Source organism: Heterocephalus glaber, unplaced genomic scaffold (genome assembly GCF_053883595.1).
Source record: "Heterocephalus glaber isolate CG9 unplaced genomic scaffold, H.glaber_assembly_v1.0 deba00001509, whole genome shotgun sequence".
Classification (NCBI taxonomy): domain Eukaryota; kingdom Metazoa; phylum Chordata; class Mammalia; order Rodentia; family Bathyergidae; genus Heterocephalus; species Heterocephalus glaber.
The window spans coordinates 2,052,916-2,079,929 of NW_028258325.1; the positions used below are offsets into that span (position 1 = coordinate 2,052,916).

At 47.8% G+C, this 27,014-nt stretch overlaps 1 protein-coding gene across 4 annotated transcripts in view; it reads left to right on the forward strand.

The window, feature by feature from the left end:
* Htt (huntingtin) overlaps positions 1-27,014 on the forward strand; it is a 126,513-nt gene that overhangs the window by 58,176 nt on the left and 41,323 nt on the right. For 3 of the 4 annotated variants that reach the window (XM_021260365.2, XM_021260368.2, XM_087187788.1), the window contains 18 exons: positions 973-1,036; positions 1,269-1,369; positions 1,763-1,909; positions 3,532-3,652; positions 3,913-3,989; positions 4,916-5,067; positions 5,882-6,138; positions 9,299-9,425; positions 10,943-11,070; positions 12,371-12,481; positions 14,208-14,285; positions 14,742-14,965; positions 16,994-17,072; positions 17,198-17,359; positions 19,498-19,553; positions 21,017-21,165; positions 23,329-23,465; positions 24,886-25,002. In XM_021260365.2, coding sequence (XP_021116024.2) covers positions 973-1,036; positions 1,269-1,369; positions 1,763-1,909; positions 3,532-3,652; positions 3,913-3,989; positions 4,916-5,067; positions 5,882-6,138; positions 9,299-9,425; positions 10,943-11,070; positions 12,371-12,481; positions 14,208-14,285; positions 14,742-14,965; positions 16,994-17,072; positions 17,198-17,359; positions 19,498-19,553; positions 21,017-21,165; positions 23,329-23,465; positions 24,886-25,002 — 2,287 coding nt within the window. The remainder of the gene's footprint in view (positions 1-972; positions 1,037-1,268; positions 1,370-1,762; positions 1,910-3,531; positions 3,653-3,912; positions 3,990-4,915; positions 5,068-5,881; positions 6,139-9,298; positions 9,426-10,942; positions 11,071-12,370; positions 12,482-14,207; positions 14,286-14,741; positions 14,966-16,993; positions 17,073-17,197; positions 17,360-19,497; positions 19,554-21,016; positions 21,166-23,328; positions 23,466-24,885; positions 25,003-27,014) is intronic. The other variant, XM_004847368.4, reaches the window with a different exon arrangement.

Genomic DNA, 27,014 nt, shown 5'->3' on the forward strand with positions numbered 1-27,014 from the left:
GAAGTTTGTCTTTTTCTTTCTTTTTTTTTTTTTTTTTTTTTTTTACATTTTTCTCTGTGTAGGTAGGGAACCCAGGGCCTAGTGCATGCTAGGCAAATGCTTTACCACTGAGCTGTGTTCCCAGCTCCTGTCTTAAACTTTTTAAAAAATAAAGCTTTTATCAGTTCTACTAGTTTTTTAATTTTTTTTGGTTTTCTGAGGCAAAGTCTCCTTATGTAGTTCAGCTGGCCTCGAATTAACTGTATCACACAGGCTGGTTTTGAACTCCCAGCAATCCTCCTGCCTCAGCCTCTCAAGTGCTGGGATTACGGGCATGCATGAGCATGCCTGGCCAGTACTACTCCTTTACAAAAGAATGTATGGAGCCACTATTATTCTGAATTTGGGGGGGAGGGCTGGATCATATTTTTTTGCAATTAAATAACTTTTGATGTGTTGCATCTTTTGGTTTCTAACAGTAAGTTTTGGTTGGAGATGTTTTCTTGCAAGACTTTCTTTTTGCATAGAAATTTACCTTTATTATTCCTTTTGTTTCTGTTTTCATTTTTTTTGATCTTTGTTTTTTTAAGCCACCAGAGCCAATTTGGGTTATTCCTTACATCCTTGAAACATCTCTGAGTCAGGGATGTTCTTACCTCCACCCTGCAGTTAGGGCCAGAGCAAGGGGCACACCTGTCAGTGGGTGGGGGCTCTGCAGCCAGCTCACCCACCAGAGGTGTCGGGCAGCTCCACAGGCACCCAGGGCGCTCCTGGGGAGCAGCCGTGTATTTTGAAGAAAAGCCATGTCCTCGGAACATTTCACCGATTTTGCTATTAGGTGAGGGAGGTGGAGGACTGTGGTTAAGCCCATTGAACTTTGAGAAGTGCTGCCTCAGCGCCACTTTGTGTCCCTGCTGCCAGAGTACCATGGCCGGGCCCTCAATGTTGGCTGCATACTGAATGGCTTCACTGTTGGCTGTGTTCTTTTGTCAGGCTGGTGAGCTTTTTGGAGGCAAAAGCAGAGAGCTTACACAGAGGGGCTCATCATTATACAGGAGTAAGTAGTTCCTTTTGGGCGACCGCGCCCTGCCTTCCCAGAACTACATGCAGTGGGGCTTCCCATGATAGATTTCTCTGAATGTCATTGTCGTTAGGTGTTTCACACCTTATCTCTTGAGAATTGTGACTGTATGGTATGAATTCAAGATTGATTGTGTTGATCTTTCCCAAATGTTTTACCTGTAGTCAAGTGCAGAGATGGCTTATTTCTGTTATCCTTCTCTCTAAAGCTTTTAAAACTGCAAGACCGAGTGCTCAATAATGTTGTCATCTCTTTGCTTGGGGACGAAGACCCCAGGGTGCGACACGTTGCTGCGGCATCATTAGTGAGGTATTTACCCAGGCTTCCTCTCATCCCTTGCTCTTGGCTGAAGTATGAACAGTGTGAGGGTGGGGAGAGAGAGCAAGAGGAGCTCAGAGGCAGTGTGGCAGGAGGCGTTCTGAGTTTGAGTTCATTCTCAGCCATTCTACCCTTCACAGATTCAAAAAAGTTACTAAAATGACAATTCAAAAACAAATACGAACCTTCTGTTGTAACCTTCTGATGCACTCTGATTGCCAGCACTTTGGAATATAAGAATAGCACCAAAAAGGAACCACACCCCTTCCGTCCTCCACCAGGGGTGCCCCTGCGACAGGGCTTCGGGCCTGGCTGCCCCAGGAGAGGGAGCGAGCCTGGGTAAGGGTCTCGTGCCTCCCAGTAAACCAGCCTCTTTCATGGTAGGCTCGTCCCAAAGCTGTTCTATAAATGTGACCAAGGACAGGCTGATCCAGTGGTGGCTGTGGCAAGAGACCAAAGCAGTGTTCACCTGAAACTCCTCATGCACGAGACACAGCCTCCCTCACACTTCTCCGTCAGCACCATCACGAGGTACGCAGCATGCTTGTGTGCCTCCGGTGCTTTCCCGGGCTCCCTCCACCCACACAGGCTCTCCTCAGCACGTCTGAGCGGGTCCTGTCTCCTGTGTGCTGAAGCCCGACCTAAGGTGCACCGCAGTGACTGTGTCAGCCGTCACACTCCTCTGACCGCCAGCTGGATTTTGGTGTGTGGCTCTCCTGTGTCCTCTGGAAACTTGTCCACTGAACATTGTCCCCTTACTCAATTCCCTTGTGAGGAGGATGCACTCCGTCACCCGCTAATCATTACTGGCTGGGCTGGTGCTAGCGCGTGGCGAGAGTGCGGGGTGTGACACTGGCCATGCACGGATGTCTCTTGGCTCTTGGCAGGAGCAGCACAGACATGCATCTGTGAAGGTGCAGGTTGCTTCAGAAGATTAATTGGCAGCGAAGGCCACAGAAGTGGCAATGAGACTGTCAGGCTTTTAACTGTGTCCTTTAGATGTTCTTTCAGAACTGAATTCTGTGATACCCTCCGTTGTGCTAAATGGCAGTTTTCTAAAATCTTGACTAAATGACTTTTAAGCTTTAATGATCACTGGATAGTTTTTTCCTGAATTTAGAACTCAGCTTTTCAAATTTTGCAATTAGTATTCCTAAATACCTTCCATCTTTTCTTGTATAAAGACCACTTTTTTTTTTTTTTTTTTTTGTACTGGGGATCAAACTCGGGTCCCTGCGCTTGTGCAGCAGGCAGCAAAACCACTGAGCTAAATCCCCGGCAAGCCCACTTTTAAAAGTCACTCAAGGAACTAATTTCTAGGCTTCCTTAGTATTTTCCCTCAGAGACTGTCCTTTGTTTAATCTCTGAACCACTATTTTCTTTGAAAAGATTCAGCACAGATATTCCTTTAAGATAAGCAACAGTGTATAAATATCTCAAGACTCACGAATTTGATAAACATAGTGTAAATTGCTGTCCCTAATGCCATTTCAGAGGGTGACTGTAGTAGCCAGCAGAGATGAGTCTAATATTGTATTACAATTGCTTGCTAACTGCTGCTTAGAAAATTCTCCTAGTTCTGCACTTCAACCAGCCTCTTGTCACTTAACCATGATTTTTTGTTCCCTGCATGGAAGACACGATTACCAGTTGCACCACTATACTTCCCACTTTACTATCTACTCTGATAGAATCTATGGGGAGAGAATAAATCAGATTTCCCAGATGTTTGAGAATTTTGTTGTTGTCTCAGTGAACAAGACCTCTACAATTTGTAGGAGTAGAAGTAAAAAGGATTAGCAATGTGTGACATACGAAGAGTCCCACTGGAAGAGTCCCTTGGGGGCTTGGTCATGGGGAAGGGATTTCCCTTGGGTAGGAGTCAGGGTGGGTTCAGGTGCTTCTGGCACAGAGGACTAGGGTGGCAGGCAGGCTGCCAGGCCAGCGTGCCCAGCGCTGCAGGGAGTGGGTGACTGGGAGGAAGGGGGGGGGGATCCAGCCTTTACCCCCAAATAAGCACCACATTTATTTCTAGTCTTTCTAAAGTAAAAGCCAGGACTGCTTTACTTTTATCTCAAACTTTACAGTGCCATCTGATTTTGAAAAATGTCGTATGATTTAAAAGAGTTTAAGTGTCCCCGTTTTCCTTATAGAATCTATAGAGGCTATAGTTTACTACCAAGCATAACAGATGTCACCATGGAGAATAACCTCTCGAGAGTTATTGCTGCTGTTTCTCATGAGCTGATCACGGCCACCACGCGTGCGCTCACTGTAAGTCCTTCAGGCCAGGCTGATGGAGGCTGAGTCCCAGGAGCCTGTGTGGTCGGGTGGTGTGAGGTCATGTGGGGAGACACTGTCCCAGCTCCTACCTGGGGTGCTTGCTCAGGGAACATGCTTTTGTCCCCAGAATTTTGGTTCATTCCAAGGAGTAACAAAGAACTACTTTCTGATTATCAGAGTAGCACATACTCACTGAAAATACTCAGCCTTTTCGGTGTTTGGGAGTGACTTTTTCTTCCTTTCTTCTGCAGTTTGGATGCTGCGAAGCTTTGTGTCTTCTGTCAGCCGCCTTTCCAGTTTGTGTGTGGAGCTTAGGTTGGCATTGTGGGTATGTACCTCCTCAGTATCTGTATGTCTGCTCGAGGCAGACCTGGTCACTGGGACCCTCGATCCTTTCTTTTCTACCTTTTATCAAGTTGGCTTTTTGGAAAAAGTATCTGATGAATACTTGTGTCTGCCCTATTAGAGGTGAAAACTAGAAAGAGGAAGTGTTTGGAAATGCTAATGAATGCCCACGGTTCTTAAGTATCTGGGGATTTCAGGGTGTGATCTCTATGATCTAGGGTTCAACGAAGAGTTTTCATAAGCTGCAGAAACTTTTCTAATTGGCTTCTTTCCAGAATTACTGACTGTGTACTGCAAATCAGGTGTGACTAGCATATAGAATTGTGAGGAACTATCAGCCTAGACGTAAGGTCTATTTTACTTCCATCCACCATTTTCACTTACAAGTAGTTTTCCCCTCATAGATGGCCTGCGAGCCAGTGGGACAGTTTGACCCTTCTGCAGCACTAAGGAGTGGTCCTTCCTGTGAGCTCTGAAGACTGAGAAATTTCAGCTGACTCACGTCCCATTTGGGAGTAGCTCTGAGGGGTCTCGTGTGTCAGTGTACGGCTTCGTCCTTGGCTTAGAATGGTTGCAAAGACTAAGCAAATACAGTCTAGTCATAGGTCCAGCACTAGACTTGACTTCTGAACAACTTTTGGCAATGGAGTAAAATTTGCTAAATCAAAATGCGAAGAAAGTTAAGAATTCACCACAGTGAACGTGTAGTTCCAGGACATTTTATCAGCTCTACTACCTGTTTTATTTCCCAAATGATTTTTACGGGCCTGTGTGCTACTTGGCTACAAATAGTAGAATGAGTCTCTGAGCTGGTGGAAAGTATCTGATGAGCCTTCCTCCTGTGGCTCAGAGAAGCAGAACTGTTCCCTTGGCCCTTCGCTAGTGTGACCTTCAGGTGTCTACTTCCAGAGCACCCCCACTGAGTGCCTCCGATGAGTCCAGGAAGAGCTGCACTGTTGGGATGGCCACCGTGATTCTTACCCTGCTCTCCTCGGCTTGGTTCCCGATGGACATCTCTGCCCATCAAGACGCCTTGATCTTGGCAGGAAACTTGCTCGCAGGTACTGGGGCTGAGATGAAGCAGGGACCTCAGGACTGGAGCAGTGATTCCCTCATGAGGGTGATGGTGGAAAGCACACAAGGGAGATACATTCTGAGTCCTCACCAGGGTTATTGGTTCCTTCAGGGGTAGCTAAGTCCTGAGGTCCGTTTCAGTGGGAGCCCTATCTGTGCGAGGCTCTGTCGCAGGCTGGGGGCCAGAGGAAGGTGTACCTTGTAGGTTCCATTCTCACACTGCTTGTAGGTTGGCAAGGGATGATAGCAGCACAGGGCAGCTGTAACCTACTGTAAACTCTGTGTGGGCAGAGTTATACACTGGCAGGGTAGGGCTCACCAGGTCGGTGCAGCATGGGTGAAGTCATGGAGATGAGAGATGGGGGGCCGTGGGAGCCATCGTGGATGTCACCTAAGGATGGGGATGATAGTGTAAAAAGTGGCCAGCAAGGAGAGCAGAGTCCTTTGAAATTGGATGGGTATGGGTTAGAGGACCGGGCTGTGTTGGCCAGTTTCGTGAAGGAGCTAACAGGCTTGTTTGAGAAAGGGCACCCAGCTGTTGATGAGGGCTAGAGGTTAGTGTGGAAGTTCGGCCCCGAGAGCTGCTTGGGGTTGGAGGGAGGAGGCTGAGAGATTGGAAGAGGTGGAATCACCAGACCTGACCACCTGAGCCTGTTTGGAGGACCAGTCACATCCTGGGCCGGCATATGGTGGTAACTTTCCTGGAAATTAGGAATACAGACTGGAGGGGTCCATTGAGCTTCAGGTCCAGGAGTCCTGCAGACTCAGCACAGAGGGGTTTAAATGATGTATGTCCCCTAGGCAATTTCCATCTCCCACCTGTGGAGGCGGGTAATGTGTCTACCTGTGTCACAGCTAGTGCCCCCAAGTCTCTGAGGAGTTCATGGGCCTCTGAAGAAGAAGCCAACCCCGCTGCCACCAGACAGGAGGAGGTGTGGCCTGCCCTGGGGGACCGGACCCTGGTGCCCATGGTGGAGCAGCTCTTCTCCCACCTGCTGAAGGTGATCAACATCTGTGCCCACGTCCTGGATGACGTGGCTCCTGGGCCAGCAATCAAGGTAACGGCTTCTTCAGGGCAGCTGCTATAGTCCAGGGAGAGGACTGGGGCTTTGGGACACCTCGTTTAGCGGGCTGTTCCTTCTTTACTCACTGTTCTGTACGTGAACACAGAACATTGAACATGGAAACATGAGGCCTGGTTGTGCTGGGGCTGTGATCTCTCAGCAGTTACTGAGTCACTGCTGCCTCCGAGGGGACAATGCCTCGCTCTGTGATTGGTGCTTACTTGCATAGTGCATTTAAGGTAGATCAGTCCACTTCCACCTGGTTCTTCCTTTCCCGTGCCTTCCATTTTTAAACTGCTCCCTTACAATTTCCTTTTCTCCTTCAGCTGCTGTCTCTGGCCCTCCTAGCCCAGCACCCAGCGCTTCCCACTCTCTGGGGGTCCCCTCTTGCTGGAACCCTTTTGGTCCCCTGACATTGGGTCCTGTCCTGTGTCACCCATCCATTTCTTAACCCCTGCTGGTCTGCTTTCTGCGCTGCTCTCTGAAGCACTCTGCCCTTCAGGATTATGTCTTTAAATCTCCAGGGCACTTCTCCAGCCCATTTCCCTTCCCTTTTGTTAGTTAGCTTTTCATTGCTGTGACAAAATATCTGAGAGGAGACAACTTAAAAGGAGGATAGGGTGGCATTGGCTCATGGTCACAGAGGCTTCAGTCCATGGGCATTTGGCCCTGTTGCCTTTGGACTTGTGGTGAGGCAGAGCATCACGGCAGAAGCATAGTGTGGAGAAAACCGCTCACCTATGGGGGCCAGGAAGCAGAAAGAGGAATGGGCTGGGGCAGCAGCATCACTAGGGCCCAAGATTTCAATGCATGGGCTTTTGGGAGACATTCCGGATCCAAACTATAACACCTTCCTACGCCCTTTATTGTTCCACCCTATCTCTGCTGATCTCACTTTCCTGGTCCAAGCCTTCTCCAGTTTGCTTCCCTGGGCCTAGTGTTTCCTCTGACTCCCTGCTGCTCCTCAGCAATGCCCTGGTTGGCCTTTCCTGCCACCCATTAGAGGCTCTGGCCTCTGGCCTTCTCTGCTCCTGTTCTGAGAGCCAGCTCTGTCTAGCAGGCCTTCGTGCCATCAGGGAATTGTCCCATGTCCTCCTCACCCAGGACAGTAGCCACATGTGACTCCTGAGCTCTTGAAGTGTGGCTGAGGGTCTTAGGAACTTGTTTAGTTGTCATTGACTGAAAATGTAGATGGCCTCGTGGGGCAGTGGCTCAAGGACTAGACAGGGCAGCTTGGGCCAGGGCTGCCTGTGTGTTCAGTGTGTGAGCACCAGGAAACCTCAGTCCTAGCATGGCCAGCAGCCACATGATGCTGATGTGTCAGACATGTGTATTGGTCTGCACTGAGCTCCTCCACATCCCTGCGCCCCACTTCCCTGCCTGCTGTCTTACCAAGCTGGAAACCGAGTCCTCACAGCTGTTTGCTTACTCTTCATATACATGTACACATCTTCACGTACTGCCTTTCCTCTCCACTCTGTGCTATGCTGGCACAGATGACTGATCTCATTTGGACCACTGCACTGACCTGATTAATTGATTTTTCAGAAGTAGAATTTGAACCTCAGGCCTGAACTGCATCGTTACTATGTTTTGATTTTGAGACAGTCTCACCAAGTCCCTGAGTTGCACTTGGACAGGACGTGTATGTCGGTCTGGATGTACATGGCAGTTGAGATGTATTCTTGGAAGGTATCTAATAGGGAAACACGAGCCAGAGAGTAAAAGCCCAGAGCTGTGATGACACCCATTTCTAGCTTGATAAATGTCCCAGGCTGGGCTCCAACTTGTCTCCCTGCCTCAGCCTCCCAGAGGGCTAGGATTCTAGGCCTGCATCATCACATCTGGCTTTTTGTTTTTGTTTTTGTTTTTTTGGTACCGGGGATCAAACTCTGGACCTTGAACTTGCAAGGCAGGTACAGTGCCACTGAGCTTCCACGGCCTTGTTTTTTTCAGATAGCATTATTGAAATAATTCATACACCACACAATTCAAACATACGATTCATTTCTAAAGTATGCGACAGAGTTGGGCAAGCCATCACCGCAGTCAGTTTTAGAACCCCAAAGGAAGCCCTATCTGCTGTGGCTGTTCTAGCTCCAAGCAGAATGGACCTGTTGTCCTTCTCTGGATGTGGCTCCTCTGGACACTCCTGAGGTGCCCTGTGACCTGCCCCTGCAGCCTTTCCCTGCTGCCTTCAGTCCACTCTGACTGCAGCCGTCTGTCCCCTGCATCATCCTTACAGACAGGGGTCAGAGGTGGGAAGTGACCACCCAGGCAGTCAGAGCTGCCATCACAAAGTGCCATCAGCTAGGAGGGCTTGCAAACAACAGAAACTTAGTTCTCCCGGTTCTGCAGCCAGGAAGTCTGAGATCCAGGTGCTGATAGACCTGGCTTTTGGCCAGGGCCACGTTCCCATAGAGAGCCGCCTTCTGGCTGTGTCCTCGGGTAGTGGACGTGCAAGGGCCTGTGATGTAAGAGCCCTGGTCCCATGACCTAGTCATCTCCAGCTGCCATCACCTTGCAGGTGTGGCTTCCACAGATGAGGTGGGGTTCAGACATAGAGCTGGCACTTTGCTGAGGTCAGGGAGGGCATGAGCAGCAGAGCTGGGACTTGGAGTCCTGCTGTCATCTCATCTTCACTCTGCCCCATGCCTGCTGCCTCTATATGGGAGCCTGAATGTTCTTCATTCTCTCCTGAGGATTGGAGAGTGTGGGATGTGTGGACACATGGGGTTAGTTGCCTCTTAGCTATGACCCTGATGAGTTACTTCATCTCCAAGCCTGTTTCCTCACTTGGAAAGTTTGTTCCTGTTCATGCCTTGGCTCACATAAAATTCCTGATTCCCTGTTATTGGAGGGACTGGGGCTCCAGTGGCCTTGGCCCCTCCGACTCCCTGAAAGCCTTCATCTCCAGCCCATTCCTGTGCACCTGTGAGGAAGTTCTGGGCCATTTCTACCATCTACGATTGTTGTGGGAGTAAAAGACAATGATCTACTTAGAGTGTTTGGGTTCTATAAAGAGGGGTTCCAAGACCAAAATGAATTGCATAAGTTAGTGCCTCTCAATGCGTGGTAAAGTTGCATATCATAGTTTTAGTTTTTGATTTCTGTACGGGTTGTACTTATGTCATGTTTTGGTTTTCTACTTTAGGCAGCCTTGCCTTCTCTGACAAACCCCCCTTCCCTGAGTCCCATCCGCCGCAAAGGCAAGGAGAAGGAACCAGGAGAACAAGCCTCTGCGCCATTGAGTCCCAAGAAGGGCAGTGAGGCGAGTGCAGGTAGGCAGTGGCACTGGAAGGGAAGGACAGGGCACCGTCTGTCCTGTGCTTGGCTAGAACTAAGCTTCTGCCCTTGTCGAAGTTGATGGGACAGCGTGAAATCCTGTGCCCAGCACTCAGGTCAGAGTGAATCTCCCTGGATATGCTCTCAAATGCCAGGCCGATTACTGGGTCTATGGCAAGGACTCTGCTTGCCTCCTTTCTGATCTTTCTAGAAGCATTGCTGTAGCAGGCTCCTGATTTTCAGGAAGGAGTGTAATGGATATGGGCTGAAAGCACTGATTCTAAGGATTTTGAAGTAGGACATGGGAACTTTACATTTGCAAGAGCTCAAGGTTGGGGCCAGGGATTTAGCTCAGTGATTCTGCTGCCTGCCTCACGCATGCAAAGTCCCAAGTTCAGTCCCCGGTACCAAAAAAAAAAAAGCTCAAGGTTGACCGTAGGGGATAAAGTCATCTCTAGGAGGGGGCTAGAAAGTCACAGGTGTGTGGAGCAGCTTCTTTACCTGGGGAAACAACAGAGCAGAGGGCCCCAGAATGTCAGCATGGCAATAGCTGTCAGTTCTGACTGGCTGGCTGCTCTTTGTGGGGATGCTGGGTGTTGGGTGGCAAAGCAGGAGGCGCCTGCTGCTCTGTCCTGGACCCCTGGCTGGGTACCTCTCCCGCTGCCTTGTGTCCTGACCTCATGGCAATCTGTGTGCAGTGTGGAGGGGCTGGTCAAGGCCTCTGAGAATGCTCTCAAGCCCTCGATGCGCTGTTATTTAACTCTGGTCACCGTGTTGTACAGTAGGACTCTTGAACTCATTCCTCCATCAATAAATGAAAATTTGTGTCCTTTGACCAATACATTAAGGCTTTTTAAAAGGATCTAGAGCACAGCAGGAAGAGTTACCTATTTAAAAGATTCATCCTTTACGAATTTATCGTTATACAACTAATCATATTTTGATGAGTTAAAGAAACTAAGTACTGCCAAGCCAGAAGTCTTTAAAACTAGAGTAGACTAATTATACATTGTGCTGAGCACTTTTGTGTTTAGTGTCAGTCTAATAATGCCATGTGTGCCCCTTACAGTGTCCAAGATGTGTTTACATCTCTGTTTGGATGCATAATGGGCTGTGGCCACATTGTTGGATGTCAGCCCCGTGTTCTCTGAGGAGCCCCAGGCGCAGGGAGGCTCTGGGTTCCATCCTGCACCTCACCGAGCCGCATCCCATGGCCCTGCTGCTTTTTACTGTTTGATGTTCATTTTTAGGGCTCAGGTTCTACTTGTGTTTCTCATTTCTTCTAATCAGTCAAAAAGTATGGAAAGATTTGAGTTTGTTCCAGTATGCTTTTAAAAGTCATTATTGGGGCTGGGGATCTAGCTCAGTGGTTCTGCCACCTGCCTCGCAAGCACAAGGACCCGAGTTCGATCCCTGGTACCAAAAAAAAAAGTCATTATTGCCAGTTAATCTCTTTTAAACTTGACAAGTTTTTCTGTGGATCTAAAAGTTCATTTTTTATGTATTTTTGAAGTCTCCCGACAATCCGATACCTCGGGCCCAGTTACAGCCAGTAAATCCTCGTCACTGGGGAGCTTCTATCATCTTCCTTCATACCTCAAGCTGCATGACGTCCTAAAGGCCACTCACGCCAACTACAAGGTACTGGCCTCTGCTGCTTTCTAAATATATGTGCAAAGGTACCTGGGTCTAATGGGCTGCTGGGGCCGTTGCTGTCTGGGCCTCTGGAGGAGCTGCGGCTGCTCCAGCAGTTTATTTTGGTTGTAGATAGATTTCAGGTCCTTTATTCATCATGTTCTATCCAACTGCGGTTTATGAGACGTAAAGTACGGCTCCACATTTTTTCCAAACACCTCATCAGTGGTCCCTAACACTGTTGGCGTAATAATCCATTTCTCTGTGGTGATTGTTTTAAAATTCTGCTTTTACCGAATATTGGCTCGTGGTTCCATAGCTTCATTTAGTATTTTGTTCCATCAGTCTGTTCATCTGTTAGAAGCACACTGCTTAATCATAGCTTCATAGTGCATTTTGAAGGTCAGCATCCCCTCTTTATAAAAATTTTCTCAATGCTCTTATCTGTCTGTTTTTGCATGTGAACACTACAGTAGGCTAGTGCAAGTCCATAGAACCTGGAGAGTATTTTCCAGTCAAATCGCCTTTAATTTGGTTGACGGAGGGAGGCCTGGTATTGAAGGTGTTGGTTTGCCCTGTTTAAAACACCCTTCATTACCTCTGAAGCACATGGAATTTAGTTTGTATAGCTCCTACACATTTCTGATAAATGTGTCCTCAGGTACGCTCTTCTCTTTTACTAATAGATAAATCTCATTTTGGAAGGGAGAATCATTTATAAACCTTTATCTGGCTTCTTTTCTGAAGGATATTGATAACTTTGGAAAATAAAAACTTTAGCCACACTTTACAAAAGATAACCTCTATTTCGAGCATGTTCCTCATGCCAACCCCAAAGTAGAGTCGGACACACTGCAGTGCAGTACAGAAGAGGCTTCTTTTCCACAGGTCCCGCTCGTACCGTCTGTAACTCGGGGCTGTCCCTGTGCCCCAACATTGGTCCCTCTTCATCCTTTCCCCCCCGAGATCGAGTCATTACTTTACCACATACTGGTTGTGAGGGACACTTAACAGGTCTTTCTCACTATGACATAGGTTAGGAATGGTCTCTTTCCGTAGTGTCTGCACGACTTGGAAGTTAACCCTTTCTGTGTAGCTGTCAGGAAGAGCAGTTTCTTCCCCAGTATTTTCACAATGCCCAAAGCAAGCAAGTGGCCACAGTCACCGCGAGTGGGGAGCGCTTGGGGTGTGTGGGCTGTGTGGCAGAAGCACCTCGCTGCAGCCCACGGCGTTTGTGTCTTTGTTGTAGATAACCAGACCACGGCGGTGCCAGTAACCGTGTGCTCTCTCCTTCCACCTTGCCAAGGTCACCTTGGATCTTCAGAACAACACTGAAAAGTTTGGGGGGTTCCTGCGCTCTGCCTTGGATGTTCTCTCCCAGATTCTAGAGCTGGCGACGCTGCAGGACATTGGGAAGGTTTGTGTCTCACCTCTTCCCTGAGCTGTGGCCGGGACACCTGATGTGTGCCCTGGGGGTACCTGGGGATGGACCTGGTATCCAGGTCTGTCCAGGAAGCGGCAGGAGCCCAGGAGACTGGGCTCCCAGCCCATGTGCTCATGCCAGGCACCTGAGTCCCAGTCACGTCCTGACCGAGGAGTGTGTGTAGGGCTCAGTTCTGTTTGTGTCCTGTTGTCAGTGTTAGTTCATTGTCTTGTATCAGCTTAGAACCAGGTTGTTCTAGAAAATTGGGTTTAAAATCTACATATAGAACCCTTTATTTTCTCATTTGAGCTTCTTGGGTTGAAAAGGGCAAATCCCAAGTCCGTGAGGCTGTGAGACTGGCCATTTCCCTGCCTCAGGAAGCAGCAGAGACAGGGGACTGCTGGTCTTTGGTTCTAAGTGTAGTAGTTTTTCTCTCCCACTCTCACATCTGTAGAAAACAGTGAAAAGTGCTGTGTGGTAAACACCTGTGTGTGCACCACTCTAAGATGCTGCACTTGTTAAGCTTCTGGCCTTGCTTTGTTTTGTATACTGCCCCCAGTACATGTCATTGTAGTGCGTGCCAGAGGGACTCACGGTGCACACTCGTGTCTTCCTGAAAGGCAGTGCACTTGACCCTGGGTGTCCATCGGGGTGGCTCCAGGATGCTCCCAGCCCTCAGCAGAGCCCACTGGGGCGCATGTCCCTGCGTGCGGTAAGATGGTGGTGTATTCAAGCAGTCCGCACACGTCCTCCCATGACCTCTGAACCATCCTGAGGTGATTCGTGATGCTTAATACAAAGTGAGTGTGGGTCAGAGTCAGATGCTGTGCTATTCAGGGAACAGTGACAAGCACGAAAGGCCTGTGCGCGTTCTGTACAGATGCTCTCTAAGCCTTTTTCTTACCTGATCTGCATACCAGTTTCCCTGGCTTTAGTCACCATACCATTGTTTCTCCATGCTGTTCCCTCTGCTTTTCCCTGTGGACTAGCTGGTGCCTGCATTGGTCATTTTAGGGGCTAGGTAGTGTTCTGCTGCGTTCACTTACTTAGTCCTTGCCCTGCCTTCTGTAAAACCTTGAGCATTGTCGTTTTTCCCTCTTTCTATAAGGTTGGTCTGTCTTTTCTTATCTTTCTCTTGTCTCTACTCCATCACTACGGTGGTAGGAACTGTCTTAATGTATTATTTGACTAATTCTAAAATCTTGCCAGTTCTGGGCACTTTCTGGGTGATTGGTCACAGTTCTCACGATGGATTGGGTTTTCCTGCCTTCTTGTCTGCCTGCTGGACTTTGTTGGATCCCTCACTGTTGGGTGCTAGGTGTTTTTGTATTCCTTTAACTCCTTAGCTGTGTTCTGGGATTCAGTTCAATTAGGTAACGTGTTCAGCTGGACAGGTCCATGGCCTCTGCGAGGCAGGGCTTTTCATTCTGTGGCACTCTTCTGACTTCCTGCCCTGAAGACAGAATTGGATGTTTGGAAGTTGATACTTGATAATCCAGTTAAGGAATAAAAGGTGAAAGAATGGTTTTCATGCATCTGCTTGGATTCCAAGATCTTTGACTGTGACTAGTCAGGATGGCAGATTGAAAACCTTTCTTTGATTTTCCTCTGATGTTCACACAATTGAAATGAAGCTATTTTTTGTCCTTGATTTCTGTCTCTGATTCACACAATGATGAGTTGTGTGTGAGTCACTTAACATCTTGCTGTCTTCTCCCAGTGTGTCGAAGAGATCCTGGGGTACCTGAAATCCTGCTTTAGTCGGGAACCAATGATGGCTACTATTTGTGTCCAGCAGGTGAGAGTGCTGTTTTGTTGTCCTACTTGGGAAAGCCTCTAGGCCTGGTGACTACATGCGGCTTCTGCTTCAGAAGCTATAGTTGTGAGCGGGGTGGGGGGTGGGGTCCACACTGTCACTCGCTTGCTCCATGATTGGGCTAACAGGGGGTTGTCCTCCCTCCCAGGGGGTTGTGGTCTAGTACTGTCGGGAACAGAGGACACCAGAAACTGTGCTTGGCCCTTGCCACTTTACCCTTGACTTAATGTCTCTATGGGTCTGTCTTCAGGAGCCCTGTCTCACTTAGAGCCACAGGGAAACCCAGATTTCCCAACAGCAGTGGTCTCACAAGGTCACAATAAGAATTGTCCACACAAGAAGGTCACACACAGGAATTGTACGGGTGTGAGGGAGAGTCTTGAATGTCACTTGTGCTGCACTAAGTCAACTACTGGTGCTTCGATTCTTTCCCTCCAGCTGTTGAAGACTCTCTTTGGGACAAACCTGGCTTCCCAGTTCGATGGCTTGTCTTCCAACCCCAGCAAGTCTCAAGGCCGAGCGCAGCGCCTCGGCTCTTCCAGTGTGAGGCCGGGCCTGTACCACTACTGCTTCATGGCCCCGTACACCCACTTCACACAGGCCCTTGCGGATGCCAGCCTGAGGAACATGGTGCAGGCAGAGCAGGAGCACGACACCTCGGGGTACCACTGTGGTGGGGTGGCCCCTTCAGAGGCACGAAACAGCCAGCAGGGAGTGCTTTGGGAAGGAATTAAAGAATCAGGATGTTGGCATCTTTCAGTAGCCCACAGTGTTCAAAGAAGACTGGGAAATGTGGTTAACGCAAAGATGCAGAAGGCGCAGATCCTGCCTTCAGAGCCTGGTCCAGCAGTGGGCTGGGCGTGGGGTGGGGTGCCTGAGAGGCATCTGCGCTCCCTTCAGACGGTGCCCACAACATACACTGGCCCCACATATGGAGAGCGCACGTTATGTCCTAGTGCTCTTAAGTGGTCTTTCCCTCTTTTCCTCTAGTATTATGGTATGCATTGGTAGCACTTTTTGGTTCTATAAGATGAAAGGCCGCCTTCAAAGGGGCGGAATGGTGCTAGTGTTTACAGGTATTTGAAAGACATAGAAAATATCTCCTTTGTGTTTTATAAACTTTTGGCTAAAACACATCTGCATACAGTCCCAGCACTATTGGTGACTGCGGCAGGTGGATCGCAAGTTTGAGCCCAAACTTGGTGACTTGGAGATCTTGTCTCAAAAAGGGCGTCAGGCTGGGGGTGTAGCCCAGTGTGAAGGCCCCATCCCCACTTCAGTCACCACTCCCCCCATAAACTTTATGGCTAAAAGTCTTTTCATGTTAATTTGCTTTTTGTTGCCTGGAATACAGAAAATCTCCCCTCCTTTCCTCATCAAACCCAAGGTCTCATGGCTGCTAGGTGAACATTCCACCACTGAGCTACCTCCCAGCCCTGTGTGTTTTTTAATTACCATAATTATTAGCAAGGATTTGAGTTGCTACTCTGTATAGTAACAGCAGCAGAGTTCTTGTTTTTCCTTTCATAAGTATAATGATCAAACACCTGTAATTCAGGAATTGGAAAGAATTCATAAATGAAAGTCAGGAATCAAGGAAAATACCCATGTTCTAGGCTTTATGTTGGTGATATACAGACATTCCTCGTTTAACAACTTGCCTGGATCACGACTGTTTGGACTTAGGACCGAGGTGCACTGTTTGGACTTACAACCTGCTGGGTGGCCTTATGACCTCTTTTTTTTTGGTACAGTTTTGTACATCTTGTTTATTGAGCCTTAATATTCTCTTTGGGGTACAGTGCACCTTGTTTATACAGTACTGTAATTTTTGCTGATTGTACTGTGCAGTACAGCACTGTAGTTTCATGTTCTATTATACATCACAACACTGCGTGTAAGAGTTAGGCAAATCAGAGCAAAGCTACCAAAGTGGCATTTCCTTGGACCATTTCTTTGTTCTGAGTATTATAATTTGCACACTCTACACAACTCCTCATTTAGCGACCCATTCATTTAACCTGGTTGCAGGACTGGAATTCAGTTGTTACATGAGGAATATCTGTACGTACTATATATCCCAGTTTCAGGAATATGCCTACTTAAATGTCTTTTGTAATTATATATGGTGAACATAAGCAAGTGAGTGTATGTATGACCACATGCATGTGTTGCTGGGTGGTTTTGCTTGTTTGTTTTTGAGCTGGGGTCTCACAGTGTTGCACAAACTGGTCTCCAGTTTTTGGGCTCAAGGATCCTCTCTCCCCGCCTCCTGAGTAACTGGGACTACAGGCATGCGCCACCACACCCAGGAGTGTTAGTCTTGAAATTTCAGATATATTTCATAAAAAGAAAAAGATATTGATGTGAATATTTATTTTTCCCCCAAGAAAGCCATGGGATAAATTACCAGTCTTCAGTGGCTGTAACCTCTCTCAAGTCCTCAGGACTGGGCTGAGGAGCGAGACCCTTAGGGGGAAAGCTCAGGCTTGAGTCAGACTAGGGCTGTCCGGCAGCTGCAGATGCCGGGTGGTCTCCTTATCTCGGCATGTGCCCCTCTGCTGAGTGGCGTGCAGTTCCTTCTCCGACACTTTCTGTCTCGTGAGCGTGACATTGGTGTGACCTGGAGGGTGACTGGATCTGAAGCAGGTCTGATGGAAATTATCTGCTTCCTCTGTCCCCTCTGGCAGATGGTTTGATGTGCTCCAGAAAGTGTCCACTCAGCTCAAGACAAACTTCACGAGTGTCACAAAGAACCGGGCAGACAAGGTAAATGGCCCCGGCCTGTGCTGGCTCATGGGCCACGTCCTGTGATCCCAGGTGCCCGAGACTCCAGATTGCTTGCCTGAAGCCTTTGGTGGACAGACACTCACAGGGTCTTTCTCTTTTAACAGAATGCTATTCACAACCACATTCGTTTATTTGAGCCTCTTGTCATAAAAGCTTTGAAACAGTATACAACGACGACCTCGGTGCAGTTGCAGAAGCAGGTTTTGGATTTGCTGGCACAGCTGGTTCAGTTACGGGTGAATTACTGCCTTCTGGACTCGGATCAGGTTTGTTATGCCCCCATTCCTCCCTCTCCACCCAGCAGTGAGGTTTATTTTCCCCAGTGGTTGCTACCTCTCACCCTCTCCATGGCAGTGACAGGTACAAAGGCCTGGCTGCCCCATGTCTGTCATGCTCTTCTTGGGTCAGCCTTTAAACACCTGCCAGAGGTTCCCATACTGCTCCCTACCCCAGTCCAAGATATGTTTGAATTTAAATAGTAAGGTACAGTATAAGTTTTGCAAAATCCAGAGACTTAAACAGATTGTTAGAGTCTGCACTTTCAAGCAATTAAAAGTTAGCTCACCTCTTTAGAAAGAGTGTGGGGCTGGGGATTTATTTAGCTCAGTGGTGCCTCGCCTGCCTGACCCGTGCAAGGTCCTGAGTTTGATTACCTGGTACCGAAAAAAACAACAGAACAAAATAGAAAGAGTGTGATCTACTATGCTCATCACTGAGGCTGTGCTCCTGGACCCCCACAGGGAGCTGTGTGACCTTTCAGGAGGGTTCCTGTCCCTTCCTCACGGCCACCTTGTCTTTCTCATGCAGCTGCTGTGGCCAGGAGATTCTGGCTGTTCATGTTGCTTCAGGAGGCAGGACTTGTGCCTTCATTGGTTGAAGTTACCTTTAGACCATCAAAATTTGGCTCAGTTTTGGGCTTTGATATTTGACAACTTTTCTATGTGAGGAAGGAGCTTTTTTTTTTGGTACTGAGGATCGAACTCAGGACCCTGTGCTTGTGAGGCAGGTGCTGGCACCACTGAGCTAAATCCCTGGCCAGGAAGGAGCTTTTTGAGATGGAATATTACAGTTCCCTGTTAGCTGTCTTCACACCTGTTGACTTCTTTATTCACTTTAAAGGGTCATTCCCAGGAGAACCAGGGAAGCTCTGATTTTCCCGCAGGTGGGCAGGGATAGGGCCTGTTTCAGTGAAGAGGAGTGGATAGTGGAGCTTGGCCTTGGCCTGACCTTTCATGCTTTCTTCCTTCATGAAAGCTGTCAGGAGGAAATCTGTGTTCTGGCCCGCTGTTCTTCACTTGCCTGCTCTGACACTCAAGACAGTGTGGGGAAAGCCTGGTCTGGGGTCCCAGCTGGGTGCCCCAAGGAAGCCAGGGTGCTAACTGTCGCGTCTGGTGGTCCTACAGCCTCTTTCCTCTTGTAGGCGGAGGTAGAAGCTGATGTGCTCGTGGGGCAGCTGCAGACTGGCCTCTTTCTGGGCTGTCCTTAGTAGGCAGAGGAAATAAACAGCTCCCCATTCGGGCACAGACTCCTCAGCAGACCTAACCAGCTTGTCAGAGTCTTTCTGTACTCATTCTACCTGGAGCCTTTTCTCAAAAGTGCCAAGATTTTTGCTGCTCCTTTCTGGTATCCTAAAGTCTCCATCCGATAGAGCTGACAAGAGGGGCCAGCTGAGTCCTGACTGCCCTGCTGGTCTCTGCGTTTGCTGACCTGACTATAGCAAGTGCGCCCCCCTGGGTCCCAGCCCTCTGCCTCACACTTGCAAAGCCCTCTCCCCACTGCCCTCACTCAGGGGAAGGCTCTTTCTTGCTGTGAGCACTCTGTCCTCCTGCTTGTCTTGCATTTCCCCCACCTCTCAGGAGCTGGTACAGGGACAATTTTATGAACAAGGGTGGGAGACTGGAGTAGACAAACCATTGCACTCTGTGCACGGCTCTGGGGGTTGGTTGGTGTGAGTCCCATGTCTTCTCTGTGGGAACTTCTGGTCAGGGAAGGAGTGACACAAACCAGCTCTCCAGCCATTGGCTGCCACTGCTCTTCTGGGGTCTCACTGGACTCCGAGTATGGGTAGGAAGAAGGAGACAGGCATTGTGGCTGCTTAGGTCGCTGCCCCTTGAAGCACGTGGTCCCCCAGATGTGATTGGGGTGATACCTGGTGTCTCCTGGAATTTATTATTTGTTTTCCCAGTGAGATTTCACCTTAGTGTTTAGTAAACTTGGTTTTGAAGGGATTGCTGAAGTGCTCTGTGATTACCTTGTCTGACTTGAGAGTAGATTTAAGTTCTTGATTATAAACAAATCGGGAGTCTTGTTTAAAAATATACGCAGATGAGCAGGAAGAAAAGAAAGCTGGTATTTACATTTTGATCCTACCATTGATGTGAAACTCTTATTTTCCTGCCTGCAGGTGTTCATTGGATTTGTTCTGAAGCAGTTTGAATACATTGAAGTGGGCCAGTTCAGGTAATAGCGTTTTATTGTTTTAGAGTTCGTAACCTTGTTGTGAGCTTATATGTAATTTTAGGTTATCAAGATGAATATTTACTTTAGAGGACTATTAGACATCCTAGCTGGGGTTTTTTTCTTTCCCTTAATGGAAATCTGAGTAAAATGGTATGTATTCTCTTAAAAATTAATGAAAAACTTTCTCTGGACTTGTGTAGAAGTAGTTCTGCATCTGATAGTTATATATGTTGTCAGTTTTCATTTCACATTTCTTTCTTTTTCTCTGGACTTGTATAGAAGTAGTTCTGCATCTGATAGTTATATATGTTGTCAGTTTTCATTTCACATTTCTTTCTTTTTCTCTGGACTTGTGTAGAAGTAGTTCTGCATCTGATAGTTATATATGTTGTCAGTTTCCATTTCACATTTCTTTCTTTTTCTCTGGACTTGTGTAGAAGTAGTTCTGCATCTGATAGTTATATATGTTGTCAGTTTCCATTTCACATTTCTTTCTTTTTCTCTGGACTTGTATAGAAGTAGTTCTGCATCTGATAGTTATATATGTTGTCAGTTTTCATTTCACATTTCTTTCTTTTTCTCTGGACTTGTATAGAAGTAGTTCTGCATCTGATAGTTATATATATTGTCAGTTTTCATTTCACATTTTTTTTTTTTTTTTTTGGTACCCGGGATTGAACTCAAGACCTTGCTCTTGCAAGGCAGGCACTGGAACCACTGAGCTAAATCCCTGGCCCTCATTCCAAAGCACTTAAAGATGATAATACGTTTCTAAACGAATCTTATCTGATGGAGTGCTGCTTCTTGTAATCTTAGAAAAAGCTTTTTTTGGTACCAGGGATCGAACTTGGGATCTTGCGCTTTCGAGGCAGTGCTAAATCCCCAGCACTGAAAAAGCATTTTTTAGATAATGTCTATTGAGAGTGATTATGCACTTTACATACATTGACTACAGCTTTTCCTTGCTAGACATTAAGCATTAGTACATCTTATAATGCCTGTTACGGGTTTGTAAGTACAATAATTACCATGAGGTCTCAAGTTTCTGAAGGGCTTAGCAGTTTGTGCGCCAGTGGAGAAGGGGTGTCTGTAGAGGCCCTGGGGGCCTGGTTGTTTTCTGTTACTTAGGGCACCCTGATGTGGTTCTGGGCAAGGTGCTGTTTCTCCCTCCAGTCTGTTTCTTTACGAGTGAAAGGGTGGATGGGGAACTGGGAAGATTGTACCTGCTGGGCAGCCGGTGCTGTCCGAGCCCTCCACCTGCTGCTGTGTCACCCTCCCAGACACCCAGCTGACAAGTGGGCAGAGCTGGGAGAGCCGTGCTGTGGGTGGGGTTGACTCAGGATGCTGGGACTAGTTCAGCTTGAGGCACTGTCTCAAAGTTGAGTCTTGAGTTATTCTGTGTTGTTTATACTGATCGTGTGTCTTGTAAAAAGAAGTGGCTAACTGGTTGTCTTTATTTCCAGGGAATCGGAGGCGATTATTCCAAACATCTTTTTCTTCCTAGTATTGCTCTCTTATGAACGATACCATTCCAAGCAGATTATTGGAATTCCTAAAATCATCCAGCTTTGCGATGGCATCATGGCCAGCGGGAGGAAGGCCGTGACACATGGTAATAGGGCCCGCATTTTCCCCATCTTCAGGGTGCAGTGTTCCTGACTGTGTTAGTCTTCTTGCACCCACATTCAACTCTGAATGCTGGCTTTACACTGCACGGGGCTCTGCGTGTGCGTGCGTGCGTGTGTGCGTGTGAGTGTGTGTGTGTACGCTTCTGCCAATTACAGATGTTTAGGAAAAGACCACATTGTATACTCCTAGATGTTTAAGATATACTTGGGAAGAAAAATAAAAGAAACACCAAGTGAGGTATAGACAAATATAAATGCTGCTGTTTATATGAAATAAAATTATTTATTTTTCAAATTTTTATTTAATCATTGTTTTGTAAGTCTGGGGATCAAATCCAGGGTTTCAGACATGCTAGGCAAGCACTACCACTGAGCTACACCCTACTCCCACCAAATTTTTAAAACCCACCTACCTTAATTCGCATTTTCACTTGTTTTCCAGTGGTATAGAAGGGTATGGTTAGACTTTGATATAGGCTATTTTGCTTCATTATTTCACAACAGGTTAAATCAGGGTCCTGGGGAGTGGCCACCTGCTCAAGCAGTTTCCTCCCAGCCTGTGGGAGGAGGAGGAGGTGGCAGGAGTTAAGAACAGAGTGCAAATCTTAGGCCCTTTAGAACTCACTGTCCAGCATTTCCCTGTTGACCCATCCCTGCTTCTTTGTCAGGAGTCTAAGCTTTTGCTCTTTGCTAGAGATGCATCCTCAGAACTTTACAGACCTCCAGAACTGAGAAAGGCACTGCCCTGCCACACCAGGCAGTGCGCTGCCTCTGCCTCTGCCTCTGCAGCGAGAGCAGAGGAGGAGCAGTACTGAGAGGCAGTGGGGCCTCGATAAGCGCCTGCCTCACCTGATGCTGAAGGCTTAGCATTCAGGCCACTGGGTTTAGTTGTAAATGCAAATGCCGAATACGAGGAACTAGGATTTCCTGGGCTTAGAGGGTCTTTGGACAGATAACTTGGGGCAGCCAATTCCAGTACTGTCTGGTAGGACCCTTGGCTACCCGGAGGAAGATCGGCAAGTGTAACTGGGCGTGCATGTCCTTAGGCGCAAGAGTGAGTCTATGGGTGTCACAGGAGGTCAGAGTGAGTAGTGCTTGTGTGCGTGTACGTGTGTGTGACTGAGGGTCTATGTGTACCAGTTAAAAGTCATTTATTTTATAGTTTTGCTATGTGGTTGTAGCAAACCAATGAAATTAGTTTGACTCCTGTTTTGGACCAATGTAAGATCTAGGGAAAGTGTTTTATCCTAATGAGAATGAGTTCACTTAAAACACTATGTCTAAACTGTTAACTAAACGTGTTATATAGGAAAAGTATCCGTTGTCTTTTTAGGTAAATCCAATAGGTTATACATGAGATCAGGAATGTTGCCAATTTGATTACTTGAAAGTTTTATTATTTTTAAATTGACTCTTGAATTTGAATCACCTTTTATTTTTGGGTACTGGGGATTGAATTCAGGACCTTGGGCTTGTGAAGCAGGTGCCGTGCCACTGAGCTAAATCCTTGGCCCTCAAATCACCTTTTATCAGAAGTGGTGTTACTTTATAGAGGTTCTAGAATTCTTTTTCTTTTTGTTTTTTTTATGGTCCCAGGGCCTCATGTATGTTTGGCAAACTCTCTACCACTGGCTAATTCTGAACCTTATTTATTCATTTTAGCTTTTTGAGGGTCTCACTATGTAGTCCAAGCTGACCTTGAACTCACTATGTAGCCCTGGCTGGCCTTGAACTCATGGCGATCCTTTTGCCTCAGCCTCCCAGGGGCTGGGATTACAGGTGTGCACTTCCATGCCTGGCCTGGTCGTTTTTTGTTTGTTTGGGTTTTTTTTGGTACTGGAGATCGAACTCGGGTCCTTGTGCTTGCACAGCAGGCTGTGAAACCACTGAGCTAAATCCCTGGTCCCCCAGTCGTTTTTTTAAAGAAGTCCTCACAGAGCTCTCAATGGTCAGACGAAAACCCTTGACCTTCCATAGTGGTATCGTGATGATTTCGCAGCACTGAGAAACTTCATTCATCCTTTTATGACAAACAAGTATGGGTTAGGCTTTTCTTTATTTCACAAAAATATTTTGGAGATGTTCAGACCTGTCTAGCAAACATCATTTTCTCATAAGGTCTCATCGGCATGCTCTTGTACCCACAGCAATCCCAGCTCTGCAGCCCATAGTCCATGACCTTTTTGTGTTAAGAGGAACAAATAAAGCTGATGCAGGGAAAGAACTTGAAACTCAGAAGGAGGTGGTGGTGTCGATGCTGCTGAGACTCATCCAGTACCATCAGGTAGGAGGGAAGCACAGTGATGGTTGTGGACACCTCACTGTCCCTGGGAGTGGGGAAGGCGTGTGGCCCAGCCCGTGTGCAGCAAGGGGTGACACTGTACCAGCCCCGGGACCTGGGAGAGCCCAGTGGCAGGAGGTGCAGTGGGCCCATGATGGCGAATGTTTTAGAGCTTTCAGTGGGACAAACTGCACACTCTGGCACACGCGCCCTGGGCTCCCTCCACTCCAGTAGGGTGTGTCTTTAATGCTGGCTCAGCCCAGGCCGCACTGCCACCAGGCTGACACACCTGACACCTTTCCAGTGTGGCAGGGCCCTCTCTTCCAAAGCAAGGGCCAAGAATTAGTTAATGGATAATGTCACCTTGGTAGAATTCTGAAAAATAATAGAAACCTCAAGTCTAAAATAATTTAAAGTCTTTTTTTTTTAACCTCCTGCTATTTTGACAGGGTCATGGTCTTGTACTCTGAGCTGATTTCTGATTGATTTCCTTAAGGGGGAGCAAGAATTTGAAGACACTTGGAGTCAGCCCAAGCTCATATACCCAGCTTTCTTAATTTCTTAATTGGAAACCTGTGCTGTTGCGTAACCCTCACTTACTTTCCACCTTCTTTTTCACTGTCTTTGAATCTTTATAAAACCATAAGCTTTCCACAGGGAAACAGTACTTTCCTTGTGCACTTATGTTTTGATCAGTCTATATAATACTTAATGTAATACTGTGCTTAATCCCCTGGTTATAGTAACATTTCAAGCACCAAAGAGCATTTTGAGAGTAAGCAGCTGCACTTGGTGAGCCAGTGTTTCCTGTAAACCACCAGGTCACAGCATAGCGAGCTTCGAGGCCACATGTTCTCATCGCAGCCCCTGCTGTCTGTCTTTGCAGCGGTGTGGCTGGGGCCAGGAAAGCTGTGCTTACAGAAGCAGGCAGTAGGCGGCCCTGTGTCACTGTGAAGTGAGGACCGTGCGAAGGACAGTAGGAGACGCCTTCTCATAGAACACAAGCATGGAATTGATGCACACGAAAGTGTGAAGGTGCCTGCAGGACAGTTTAGTCAGGCTGTCTTTGAGTTTCCCCCCGAGTTAATGAGGATGCTTTTCATTTTGTGCCTTTTCTCATATCTTGAAGTCGTGTACATTCCATGGTGAGGACACTGACTGCGAGTCACCCTGAGCAGGAGAAAACAGAGCAACTTGCTAGGTCTCCCCTTGGTGTTCTTGTGACTCCCCCATTCACGTGTTGTGGGGTTAGGACTGTATCTGCTTCCTCTGTCCTCATGGTGGTGGGGGTGCCACCTCTGCTTGGATCTCAGAGCCTTGCCGCTGCCCAGGACCAGTGTGAGAGATGGACGTCCATGTAGGGGCAGTAGGGTGCCCCGGGCCAGGCACCTTCCTCAGTGTGTTCAAACTTGGGTTCTTGCAGGTGCTGGAGATGTTCATCCTCGTCCTGCAGCAGTGCCACAAGGAGAACGAGGACAAGTGGAAACGGCTGTCTCGGCAGGTCGCTGACATCATCCTGCCCATGCTTGCCAAGCAGCAGGTTTGTCACTGCAGTCCTGGCTCATTGTCTTGCAGTAATTAAGACTTATTTCATGGTGGATTGCGATCCTGGTCCAAAGGGCTTGGTGACCAGCGTTTCATCAGATTGTAACGGGTTCTCCTTTGATAGCTCTCTGTGGGGTCCCAGAACGGATGAGTCCCTTTGTTCCTACAGAACCCTCCAGCTTGGGGTTGTCAGGAAGGCAAGGCTCAGTGGGATCACTGTGGTTCTCCGGGTCACACAGCTCGAGAATGCTCGCAGTAGGGTGGTCCCAGTTTCACCCCACAGCTGGATTCTTTCCTGTTTTATTACACTGTGTCCTTCATTCTGGTCATGCAGGTATTTTGTTTGATCTTAACTTTCTTGGTTTTCCCTTATCATTTATAAAGTAACTGAGTAGTTACTTTACTCATCCTTGAGTCAGAATTTCTGCAATCAGAGAACAGACGCGGTTGTTTACGCAGGTGCCTGGCAGGAAGTGGTCTGTCGGGCTGCTTCAGGTAGAGCCAGGGTGCCCCTGGTCCAGGACTACATGGACCTTAGATGTCTCTGCACCCCAGTAGCAGCACCTTTGTACCAGGGAGGGTGGCAGGGCCTGCTGCAGATGTGTGTGTGTCCTCCATTGTCATCCACACCACGCGGGTGCTCTGGGTAGCACAGTGGCCACAGTTCTTGGCACGTGGTAAACACTGGCAGGCAGGCAGGCTGTGACTGTCTCCATGAGTTTGCCCCTTTCTGGTTTCCGGAGACCACCTGGACCATGTCATATGTCTTGGCTTCTGGTGAGATTGGCAAACAGCATTTTTCAGTGGTCAGGGACTGCATACCTACAGATGGAGGATGGATCTGTAGGATAGGAGGGATGGAATGGGAGCTTGCTTCCTTGCTTATTTGTTTAGTTAGTTGGTTTGTTTTTAGACAGGGTGTCACTTACGTAGTTTAGACTGGCCTCGAACTTGCAGCAATTCTCAGCTTCCCAAATCCTGGGAATATGGGGATGCACCACCATGCTGGGTGGGAGCTTTTTTGTATGCACAGTTTGCAGAAGGGTGGAGATTAAAGGCCTGAATGCATAGTAAATGCTCCGCTTAACTTGTGCCACTGGGAAAATTGTGTGATAAATCACGAAGCTCTAAGCGTGATACCTGCCAGGTGGGTCAGTGTAGTGTGGGTTACATTCCAGTGTAGTGGTGGCATGTCGCAGGTACAGCAGTAGGTACATCAGCCATCAAAGCAGACTGAAAAGCAGATTGAAGAGCTGCCTCAGAGTGAACATTTTATTGGAAGGAGGGTGAGGGGCAGATAACAACAGTACATTAGAGAAGTATAGAAAATGTCAGGTGGTGGTAGGCTTTCTGCAGAAAAACTAAGGAGCGGAGATGAGGGTAGCGTTGGGGTCGAGGAGGCATTTTCATTTGGTGACAGGAAAAAGCCTTGCCTAATAGGTGACATTAAGTAAGCACGAAGGAAGGTGAGGGCTGATTCTTGCAGACTGTGGTGCAGAGGCCGTCTTAGGATGTGGGGCCAGCCTGATGGGGCAGCCACAGGGAAAGGGCAGGGTGGGGCCAGCATCATGCATGTGGGAGAGACATGGTGTGGTTGGGGTTTTATTCTCAAGCTGAGAAGAGCCTCCAGAAGGAGGTGAGCAGGGAGGTCCCTGGAGCCCCATGGTGGAGTGGAGCGGCCATTTGTGGCTCTATGAAAGGAGGACCAGCGATGTATAATAGATAAGGTGAAGTAGGAAGAAAAGGTCCAACGGGGAAGGGGAAGGGGAAGGAAACAAAATGAGAAGAGATAAAAACGGAGACAAAGTCCTTGTAAATAGGGAGAGGTGGAGGGGTTGAAGGGAGGGCAGGGGAAGGGGGAAAAATAAGAACCAGGATACATCATGGAAAGGTACAAGTACCCCATGATGAATGCCCTCATATTGTATACCTAAAATGTACCAATAAACTGAATGAATAAAACAGAAAGTAGGACCAGCAAGGTTTGCTGGGGGCTCAGCTGTGGGA